The following is an 11,644-nucleotide window of genomic DNA, read 5'->3' as shown; positions in this document are numbered from 1 at the left end:
TGTGAATCTCTGTGGTTAGCGGCTTCCTTACAGAGTTCTGACTTGTGACGGTGAACCCTGCTCCTAATATGAGGAATGCTTTGAATCTCTGCACGGAGCACCTATGGCTGCGGGAACTTCTCCCCAGAACCACACTCAAGTGACAGAATGTTCCGTACCTGAACTGTCAGTGTGTTCCAGGGAGTCGTCAGAAGTGATTCGGGAATGTGTCGGGATGTTCTCCCCAAATATTTCAAAGCAGTTGTCAATGAGGAATTCCACCAAGATCTTAACCTGTAAAAAAGGAGAAAATAATCAGTTTGTCAGCTTAAGTGCATTCATAAAACAGGTAGCAAAGGGTGAGGCCGTATCAGGGTCAACTATTCAGGAAGTGGCAGAATTAAGACTGGATACTTTCATGTGCCTGGAAAGCACATTGGAATAATAAATATACTTTATTATTATATTTTTGAGGCATGCATTTTTTTCAGAATTAAAAAAAAACTTTGAAGTAACTACAATTTCATTTAAGGAAGTACTTGTTCAGATTTCTAGCTGAACAGGCAGAGTGTGATACACAGGATGAAGAGAACAGAGTGGTTTTTTTCCAGCTGTGGGGGTAGTGTTGTGTCTGTTACTCTGCTCTGTCTCCCAGGACAACAGAGGATGCATATATTTTGTGCTTCAGCAAATGCAAGTTTCTCTGAGGGTGGAACCAGGACAAGCACATCCTGCAGTTCAGATCTCCACTGTGGTCCCCGAGTCATTTGAGAAACTCAAACCACAAGCATTTCAGTGCTTGGCATTTTACAGAGAGTAGGCTCGTGACCAGGGAGTTTCTCACACAGAGGCAGGACATACCTTATTGTTCAGGTCCCTCTGGGCCTGGAAGGACAGGCTCTGGTCATTCTTCAGAGTGAGCATGTTGGGTCCAATGCAGATGGCTAGGTTGCTGGAGTCCATCTTGTTGACTTCCGAATTCTTGCTGATGAGGTGGAGCACGTAGACCAAATGTCTGAGCAGGAGGAGGTTGGGCCGGGGGAGGCGATCAGTAACCCTGGAATAAAGTTGAGGGACGATGATTTTCACGTAGTTTTAGTATGGCCTCTTGGAAGGTTCCACCCAAACCAGACTTCCTTTAAAACGAGGAAGGTGCGTTTTCACAAGAAACATTGTGAAACGCTCGTTCAGGGACTCCCTGTGGTTGTAGCAGGACTCCAATAGTGCCGGTCTTTAGCACGCACAGGAATGCTGACTGTGAATCAGCGCCTGTTTAACTGTCACAGTCTGCCCTACATTTTGAAAACAATTTTGTTACGTCATTAAATAACTGTGTCAGAATTCTTTCTCTATCAGGCCCTATGAGACTGGCTTCCAAACACCACTTTAGACTGTAATTTTCAAATGAAGATCACCTATTTTTATATCATCCTGAGAAATCTTTAGCGAGAACTAATCTATAAAAGCATGTTTATAACCAGGCATTGCTCTAGTGATAACAAATTAGAATCTTAAATTAGATTCTTTACATATTTCAAAAAATGAAGTGAATCCAATACATGGGTCCTTTTCATTTCTTAGTGTTATTTTTAGAAAAGACTTTTACGTGCAAGCAGAAACATTGCGATAAATTTATTATTCTTGGGGTGGGGGGAGGGAGGGTAGGGGCAGAAACTATCTTCTTTCTGGTAAATGTTTCTGGAAAATACTTGGCCATGGGGACAACTATTGCATGTTGATGAGCTTTCTGAGGTCACAGCAAGAGTGCTGGCATATTAGCGGAAGGCCTCTGGGATTCTCCAGTAATACAGAGGTCACACTTCCATTATAAAATGCTAGCTATTGGAATTTGATCTTTTTCTTTAAATTTGCAGTTTGCTTTGGAAATTTATGAACAAAACAATTTCTTCCAAGTTGCTCAGTGGTGTCATAAGAGTTTATGAGAGAACAGTGGTTGGCAAGACACCAGTTAATGACATTAAGGATAACTCTTGTTGTCTAGCCTGTGGTAAAGCATTCAGGGGTCTGAGTTCATCTTGTGCCTTTAAAAACTACTCCTGTGTTTAGGTTCCCTCCCTCCCACCTCGGAATCTCTGAGTACTGAAGTTTGCTTTCTGCTTTTTAAGAAGTGCTTTCTCTCAATGGGTAGAACTACTTCCTTTAAATACCCAGGAATCTTCCTGGCTTCCATGATGGGAGCAGACGGGCAGGTCCACTCAGGTTCCCTGGACCTCACAGTTTCCGTGAGCCAGAAAGGAATCTTGAAGCACGTGCACAGTTTTATGAAGGATCGAAGATGGAGGCCTTGCCTCCTGCAGGGCCAGAGAACTTACTGCTTCAGGGCCTCGATTCTGTCCTCCTCGCTGGGCTTCTCCAGGGCGCCCATCCAGTCCTCAAAGAGGTCACAGGAGAGCAGCTTCAAGGGGATTCCTCGGAGGAAGTCCTGGAGGGAGAAAAAAGTGTACCCAAGTCACATTGCTGTATTTACTTCTTTTAGGGAGCCCTTCCAAATTTACAGAGTTCTTAAGAACCCACCAGTAACCAGCATAGTAAGATGCACTGTCCCTAGGTAGGTGAAATCTGGGGAGACCAGATTTATGAATGGACTAGCCCATGGGGCAATCAAATAATGTTTTGAGAGAATTTCATGCCACCCTTTCTGTTGAAATCCAGGATCATTGAAACAGAGGTGCTTGTATGAATAATGGAAAGGTTTGACTGAGAAAAAACTAAACTCCTGGTCCAAGCTGCCTTTGCCTGGCAGGGAGCAGTGCCAGGCCCGGGCCTCCCGATGAGTTTGTCAGCGCGCCCTCAACAGGCCATGTGGTGCAAGTGCCGCAGGCTCACCTTGAAGACCACAGCCAGGAGGTGCACAGGGAGCTGGTTCAGATTCACCGAGCCCCCACTGTTAAGCTCCTCCTTCAGCTCCTTGCGGGCTTTCTCACTGGCAGCTTTCCTGAATATTCCTTCAGTCGAAGGACCTTTAAGGCAGAGGATGGTGAGGATGTCCTGCGGGAGCAGACACAACATCAGAAAACAGTCATTTGGAGATATCCACGCTGCTGCTGTTAAAACATGGAAACCTATCTGTAGGCTCCTGTTACAGGAGGAGAGACTTAGAAGCTAACGAAGCCAGCGCTACCAATGATGCCTTTTTACTCATTTTTTTTTCAGACGAGGTATATTTTGAAAGCATTAATTTTGCACATTTGAAAATTATTTCGGGTCTCCTCCCAAATGCTTCCATAGAAACTAGTTTATCCCACAGACATCTTCTGCTCCCTCTCTGATGAGTTTTTAGAAGTTACAAATGTCCCACCCTCTCCAATCCACAAGACAGAGGACTGAGGGAGGACCCACTACTCAGTATATTGATGGGTACCGTCGGCAGGCGGCTCCTCTCCTACACTGAACAGTAGGGGGAGGCTTTCTTTGAAAGGCGTGTTCAGACTTCCCACAGACTTTTCAGGTCCCACAGGAAAGGGAATTAGGTTTAGAGTTCACACACACCTACCTGGATGGGTCTGGGGAGTGAGTCGTTCTCCCCACAGATGGTTGACAAAGGTTGATCAAACAGCGACACTTTCAGTTCTGGTTCCAATGACCCAGAGAAGTCGGATAAAGGAGAGAGCTTTCTTATGAGAGACGGCCAGGACAGCACTTTCTTTCTTTTCTTAACTTCTGTAGCCAAGGAAACAAGAAGATACAGAGAAAAATCCATGTCAATAACAAGCCAAGATCCAAATTAGAACATGGATGGTATCGCCTACATCGTCCTACCTATAGCATTCAGCGTTGAAAAACAAAAGTTAAAAAACAAAAAACAACAACAATAAAACCCAACAAAACCCACTGTCGAAAGCTCCAGAAGGCCAAGGGCATGAACCGTGATCTAGAAAAATCAACCCTAAAACAACCACACGTTGCCAGGGTAGCCAGTCCCTCAACATCAACACCAGTGTTCCTCAAACGCCCCACCTTTCCTGTTTTTATATTCACAGCTTTTACCTACAGAAAACTAGCGAAATTTCAACGGTGCGGGTCAAAACCACCCATTTTAACGTATTCCTAATGACTACAGAGAATGTATTTCTGATTAATGGATATTGTTTTAATTTATTTCTTTGAATGTGAAAGTTACAGAGAGGAAGTGTTTTGCTTCCTTTCGAAGATCTTTTAGAAGATTCTGGGTAGGGCTGGCTGTTCATCTCCAGCCTAGTACCTAACCACCACTAGAGGGCGGTATATCACCCGGGGAATCCTGTAGTCACCCAGATCCAGCTTTATTTCAGAAACTAGCACCTGTTTCTCCAAGCAGGTTGCCACCAAGGCTTGACACTTTGCCAAGTATCCTACCATTTACATATTTTTGTACCAGCAAATGGAAGACAAGAATGAGAGGCCCATTCTGATACTTTGGGAGGGGTGGTCAGATCTGATGTATATCGTAATGAAATGTGTTATGAAAGATGATAAGAAAGGGTGCCTGATTCTTTGAGGTTGCAGATCAGCAACGATTGCCTCACAGGCGCTTAGGTGCGGTCTCCACTAGAGAAGGAAGCAAGGGGTGAGAAGGGCAGTGTCTGTTTCTCCAATGTGCGCACGCTTCTGTCCTGAAGCCTTACAAGTTCTGAGGCTTGGCAACCCGCTTGGAAACCCCGTGTGGAGCTGGGCACTGGGCCGTGGACAGAATCTTCCCTCTACAGCTCTGGCTGTCTTAGTCAAGGGTTAATGTTCTGCGGTCTCTCAGAACACTTAGAAAACCAATTCTCAGTAAAGTAAAAGCCCTGTGGTTTTGCAAACCGAGAGCACTAGTTAGGCGCGCAGGAGGGATCAGTATGTTTTCAAAACTCACCAATTAGCTGGCAAATGCTGTCTTCACTCTCACATGATGTCAGCAGTGGAAGCACCTTGATATCACCCTGAAAACATGCATTTCATTTAAAATAGTGATACCCGAGGACACCCTATCTTTCTCCACAAAGTGCAATACAGCCTTTTATTCATCTTGGAAATTAAGTCAAATGCATTGATTCTGTCTTTCATCTTCTCAGATCAACATTGTTCTGGAAGATCTCAACAGGCATGTTTAGTTTATAACCTGATGTTCATCTTACACTGATAATTAAACAACCCAAACGGGCAACAGAGTCTTTTACCTAATTACAATGCAAATAAAAAGTTTAAAACATTACTTTCTTACCTCTGACTGACATTCAGTTAATGTCTCCATGTTGTTGGCATTAAGTGTTTTTGACTAAAAGAGAGGAAAAAGGAACGTCAATGAAGGTCCTTCGACTCTTGTCTCTGGACAAGATGAATTAGCAGGTGCAGAGAACTCACGTACACCATCGAGGCTGCTTATCAGTTTCATTGGAATCGAGGCTCACAGTCCAAGGGGAATTTTCACTACTTCGAGCTTTGGTCCTGTCTACAATAAATCATGAATGAAAAGAGTTAGACAATAGAATAACCAGACCAGTCAAATTCAAATTTCAAAGTCAATTTGGAAAAAAAAAAGAAAGACCAAGAGCTTAAAGCTACTGGTTTACTGGATAAAAGTTTTCTTAAAGCTACTGGATTACTGGATAAAAGTTTTCTTAAAGCTACTGGATTACTGGATAGAAGTTTTCACTTAAAACCGGGCTCCCACTAAGAAGCATGGTGAGAACCTTGTCCAACTTCTCATTTGCCTTTTATTTTATCCAAATGAAATAAAAAAAAAACCCGACGTTTCCATGAAATAAGATAACATCAGTCTTAGTTACTAAATGTCACCTATGATTAAGAACAGCCTCTGAGAAACTTATCCCTGAATTCTTTAAGCCAGACGTCTTTACTACTCCTAAACTTTGTTGTGTGTTACTAAGTTCCCATCAGGAAAGCCTGAACACACATTACAACAACTAAGACTTGCTTTTGTGAGTGCTCATACGTACTATATTAAAAGCTCTGGGTTACTCTGATGTTACCCAAGTAAGACAGAAACTTATCTCCAGGACACTATATACAGTATACAGAAACAAAAGATAATATTTACAGAATCCCTAAACCCCCAAGTTGCAGCTGACACACGGCCGCTGAGCACTCTGCATTTTCATTTCTCAGTAGAGCTGTTTTTAGTGTTACTGGTTCCGAGACTTCAGGAACCCAAGACCCTCAACCCATAAGGCAGTTTATGTTCTGTCCTGTTAATCTACAGTACTTACCCAGATAGGGTCTTCAGCCAGAGCTCTTTTTACCTTTGGCGAACTGTGGAAAACGGGAGACACAACATGACACTCTGACCCTAGGAATCCACCCACAGAGACAAGGCACTGGAGGCCTTCAGCCTCATGTGCTGAGTGTTATATGCAGCGGGGGCGGGCAGGTGGAAACTCAGAATATTACTGGGGCCGGAAAGAACATCATGGGCTGTCACATAGCCAGAGCCAGCCAGAGACTGCTCCGCTCTGACTTCCTCATTCCTTTTAGGGCAGTGCCGGTTCTTTCCGAGCCTGCCCCCCTCCCAATTGCCACCCCCATTTCAAAGTAAAAATTTCTACAAACTACTAAGAGTGGAAACCATGACATATTGAACATAGGAGGTGGCTCTGGTTAATGTCAAAGGTGGTGTGTGCAGAATGAAAAATTTTATTATTCTGCGTGTAAACATTTTCTTTTCGAATTGGTCATGCCGGCCCCCTGCCTGCTTTGAGTGTCCTGTTTGGGTGCGATTGCCTTTCACCCACCATCCTCTCCATCCACCAGGACTAGATATTAATTGTCACATCCAGGTGCAGGGTGTTGCTATAAAACCAGGACAGAGACAGAGGGATGACTTCCCCTCTTTGAAAATTACCCTCGAAAGCTACATTAGTTTCTTTGGAACTAGGGGAATTGCCCACTGAGAAATACATTTATTTCTCATGTAGAGAATCACAGCCCTAAGTCGATTGTGAAATACAGAGGCAGTCAGATGAGCACGGATGTGTTCATTTTAGGATCAACAACTTTCCAAAGTGGAGTAAAAGTGTCACATGTTTGCCAATATGGAAGCATCTTTGGAAAATTTAAAAGAATGAAATGGTTTGAAATGCAGATGCTGTAAATTACACTGCATGTAAAATTGCCCTCCAATCTGGTGTCTTCTGTTATGTGACCTCCTCTTTTTCCTTTGAGACCAAATCAGGACCTGTATGGACATGGACTGAGATCACACCTCAGGACTATGGCTTTGAATGTCCCACCGATAATTTGAGGTTTGGCTCTGCAGCGTTCCACTGAATTGTCTAAGGGGTTATGTTTTTGGTGCTGGAGATTAAAACATGCCCCTCAGAACACACCCAGACTCTGAGCTGTACCCTAATCCAGGATTGGTCTTGGGGTTCTCTAATGTCAAGGTCGCTGCTACTCTGGAGAAAGCCTTCTCTCGTCACCAGGCAGAAGGCTCTTTCTTGGTTATGTGAAAATAGAACCCACTTTCTAGATGCTTCATCTTAATTCCGAGTTCCCTTCTGATATATAGAACTCTTAGACTCAGCATCTGTAGCATCCCACAAAGAGACAGCTCAGCTCTTCTTGAGATGGGAGGTTTCTGAGCCTTGGTGTAATCATTGTTCTCCGGGTCACCAGCCCTCATTCTTGGCATTACCATGAACTCTGCATACGGTCCTGAGGTTAAAATATGAGCCTGCTAAGTCATACCTAACACCTTTTTAAGTTCTTCGTACTTGTATCTCAAGACTTTCGTTGCACAGTTATTAGCAGTCCGTGCTGAGGTATGTCTTCTTGTGTCACAGGATGGACAACCAGAGTTCCTCTAGTCACAGTTGCTCAAGTCATTCAGCTGGGCCTTCCCATCCTGAGCGCCAAACCGGTTCATGCTTTCCCTCAGGGTAACCAACCCTTCAGGTGGTTCATTAGTGAGCGGAGGCAGGTCATCTATACCTGCTTTGTCAAGTCCTCACGAGGAACACTTAGCTAGCAGAGACTCAGATTTAGGACACAGTCCTGAAACTTCAGATTTATTCTCACTTCTGTTAATAATAAATAAAGCACAATTTGCCCAATCAATGATGTGGTGACCTGCAGAAACAGCTATATCAACAGATCTGAGTGTGCATGTATGCGTTGGGTATATGATATGTATGTGTGTGGTATGCAATGTCACGATTCTGCACAGGTGTGCTTATGGAGGCCACAGTTAAGTGTCGTTTTGTCTTACTTTTGAGACAGGGTCTCTTTACTGGGCTTAGAGTGTCTACCAACTTGTCTAGATTGATTATCCAGTTAATCCCCTGTCCAGCCTCTGCCCACAGCTAGGGTTATAGGAACATACTGCCATGCTGGCTTCTCTGTGGGTATCAGGGATCTAAACTCAGCTCCTCAAGCTTGAGTAGTACACCCTTACCCATGGAGCCATTCTCCAGACCCCTACATTGACAAATGTGTGCCTATAACTCTCCACAGACCAACAATGTCCAACTTTTAGTAACTAAGGGAGGTGTTGAGTTATAATCCCCTTCCCCTCTCCCACCCCCCCGAAAAATCAGCAGTAACCATGACAACAGAAAAGAGTAACCTGGGACCTCACATTTCTAAAGCAAAAGAATGTTGGCTTTTATAGGACCTCACAGTTGATCCCAAACCCAGAGGAAAGACATTCATCAGTGTCGGCATCCCTGGAGAACCCAACAGTCAACACCTAACTAATAGATTCATCTGTGCAACTGTTAGAGAGCCATCGCTGGCAGATGGTCCAGCTGTGGCACTGAAAAGTTCTTTCATTGATGTGGTTCTTTCCAAATGCTATGCAGCAGGAGCAGAGGTGGAAATAGAGCTGTCCTCGGAAGACAGGCCTGTCCCCTGACACTGAAAAGCTCACAATGATACTGATGGCAGTTTTCATAGCAGTAGGAACATTTGTAAAGACAGTGTGACATTTGGAAATATTCTTGCCTTTATTTTTTTTTAAAGATTGAAAGTAAGATTTATTTTTATTTTCTATGTATGGGTGTTTTGCCTGCGTGTATGTATGTGCACCAAGTATGTGTGCACCTGGTGCCTGCAAAGAAGGGGCATCAGAGTCCCTGGAATGAGAGTTACAAATGATTGTAAGCCTCCCTGTTGATGCTGGGAACTAAATCCAGGTCCTGTGCCAGAGCAGCCAGAGCCCCAATCTGCTGAGCACTCTCTAGGCCCTGTCACATTTTTAAAGCTGAAATGATATATACTTGTTTGTTTGCTTTTTTTGCATTTTCTTTCTCTAGCCCATTTCTTTGAAGAACAAGCTTGTATCCTCCTGCATGTTTTGTCTTCAGTTGATGGGAAGGAAACCAGATGGCGTTTGCAGGGTCAGGTTCTCCCCAAGAACCACACTTGTAACCACACTTCCAATTCCAGGACTCTCGCCACCTGGTTCCTGGTTCTAACCAGCAATCTTCACCACTCCCGCCTCTGCTCTCACCGTGGCCAGTCTATGAGGACAGGAGGCTCTGCCGTAGGGGGTCATGCCTCACACACTGTGGTGTGTGTGTGTGTGTGTTGTGGAGAAGTACCTTTGTTCCTTTTCCAACTTCCAGTCTCAGTGACCACTTTTGTTTTGCCTGTTGGTGCACAAGACCTTGCGGATCATTTACCGTGAACCGTTTGCCCTGTCTACCTGGGAAGCAGCCACTCAGGGTAGCAGTTCTCAACCTGTGGGTCGTGAGCCCTTGGGGAGTGGTGGCAAATGACTCTTCCACAGGGGTCCCACCAGATCTCCTGCGTATCAGATATTTACATCATGATTCAAAACAGCAGCCAAATTACAGTTATGAAGGCACAATGAACATAATTTTATGGCCGGGGTTCACCACAGCATATGGAACTGTATTAAAGCATTGGGAAGATTGAGAACCACTGACCTGGGGCAGATCCCTGTATCCCTCCACCTCATTCCCGTTCCCATCAACAGTTCTCTGCACAAATTCCTGCTTTCCCGAAGAGTTCATGGTTTCCTTCAAGCATTCAGCATCACCTGTCTTAGGGTTTTACTGCTGTGAACAGACACCACGACCAAGGCAAGTCTTATAAATGATAATATTTAATTGGGCCTGGCTTACATGTTCTGAGATTCAGTCCATTATCATCAAGTCAGGAACATGGCAGCATCCAGGCAGGCATGGTGCAGGAGGAGCTGAGAGTTCTACATCTTCATCTGAAGACTGCTAGTAGAATACTGATTTCCAGGCAGCTAGGATGAGGGTCTTAAAGCCCACACCCACAGTGATACACCTACTCCAACAAGGCCACAGCTACTCAAACAAGGCCACACCTCCAAACAGTGGGCCAAGCATACACAAACCATCACACCACCCCAGTACCTGGCCACCTACAGACTGACACAAAGGTCAATCTTCTTGAAAGTTCAAGTTATGAATGATTGTAAAGGGGAAGGCAGCCTTTCCTATAAGTTCTTCTGACTCCTGTCATGAGCTGTCAGCCTACTGCCATCCACTAAAATCACCCTCCAGTTTTCTGCATCTGATAAACTGACGGTAGGCTCACCCCAACATCTACCTGCTGGAAATCCTATCCTGGCCTTGAAACTAGCTGAAGTTCCATCCCCTCTACTAAGAGACTCTTCCAGGCTCTTCCCCTTTGGACAGAGTCTCTAGAGAGCAGGTAACCACGTCCACTTTATCCTTTTACATTTCCAGACTAGGGTTTTACAGGAGTCACATTGCACGTCACTGTTTTTCTACAAAGACCGTTTGAAGAAATGAGAGCATCGAAATCTCACTGCGAATTTCTCAAGATTAAAAACTGCAGGGCTGAACAGATGGCTCAGTTGATAAAGTCAGATTCCCCACTGTCCTAGGGATGTCCTCTTTAGATGATACAGAAGAAGCCCCGAGAATTAAGACTTAGAATTAGGATTTGAGGTTGGGAAGGAACCACAGTCTGGTTAGCCTTATGGGCCCTGTAGCCAGACTGGGTCTTGGCTGTTACCTTTAAGTGATAACTTGGGATTCAGAATGCTGCACAATATCCTGGCCTTCCGAGGTTTTGTTTTTGTTTAATATGGTGACTTCTTATCTGCTTTACCTCTAAGAAAGAACTGGGACTGTTGTAGAAATATTTAATCTCAGTCAGAAGAGAAGACGCCATGGGGTAAAAATCTTAAAATCATGGACCATAAGAGAAGGCCAATTGGAATCAAGGGTGGCCCGGATGGAAGATAGTAAGTAGTAACTCAGGGTTATCAAGAGGAAAGTAGATTCTAATAGCATGGAGGGCAAGAGTGGCCCGGGTGGAAGATAGTAACAACTCAGGGTTATCGATAGGAAAGTAGATTGTAATAGCACGGAGGGTAGATGTCTGCCCAACTTTAGTGCTGATAAAGGCTTATTATAAATTAAAGGTCACATGTATCTTTTATCTGGGAACTGAATAATCAAAGGCGAGATAGAAGCCCCTGAGTGAGATTAAACATTTCTACAACATAGGACAGTTGATAGGCGGCAGTAAACAACAGGAGGAAGGTTTTCAACCGCCCCTGAGGCTCAGAGTAAGAGCCCACATATAGTGCCAATCTGGGCCAGAATAAATGAAGTTCACATCTCTCTCTCTCTCTCTCTCTCTCTCTCTCTCTCTCTCTCTCTCTCTCCCTCCCTCCCTCCCTCCCTCCCTCCCTCCCTGT

The 11,644-nt window shown here is 44.4% G+C and overlaps 1 protein-coding gene across 1 annotated transcript in view; it reads right to left on the bottom strand.

Annotated features, from left to right (window-relative positions):
* The window catches only part of Tagap (T cell activation RhoGTPase activating protein), a 9,203-nt gene extending 2,889 nt beyond the window's left edge, over positions 1-6,314 (bottom strand). The window contains exons 1-9 of the mRNA XM_028772741.1: positions 6,189-6,314; positions 5,327-5,410; positions 5,183-5,236; positions 4,835-4,901; positions 3,494-3,660; positions 2,827-2,988; positions 2,313-2,422; positions 841-1,036; positions 159-273 (exon numbers count right to left, since the gene is read on the bottom strand). Coding sequence (XP_028628574.1) covers positions 159-273; positions 841-1,036; positions 2,313-2,422; positions 2,827-2,988; positions 3,494-3,660; positions 4,835-4,901; positions 5,183-5,236; positions 5,327-5,353 — 898 coding nt within the window. The 5' untranslated portion in view covers positions 5,354-5,410; positions 6,189-6,314. The remainder of the gene's footprint in view (positions 1-158; positions 274-840; positions 1,037-2,312; positions 2,423-2,826; positions 2,989-3,493; positions 3,661-4,834; positions 4,902-5,182; positions 5,237-5,326; positions 5,411-6,188) is intronic.
* Between the last annotated feature and the right edge of the window lie 5,330 nt (positions 6,315-11,644).

Source organism: Grammomys surdaster, unplaced genomic scaffold (genome assembly GCF_004785775.1).
Source record: "Grammomys surdaster isolate TR1022 unplaced genomic scaffold, NIH_TR_1.0 218, whole genome shotgun sequence".
NCBI classification, from domain to species: Eukaryota; Metazoa; Chordata; class Mammalia; order Rodentia; family Muridae; genus Grammomys; species Grammomys surdaster.
The sequence above is the reverse complement of the archived record's forward strand: the minus strand, read 5'-3'. Positions and strand labels throughout refer to the sequence as shown.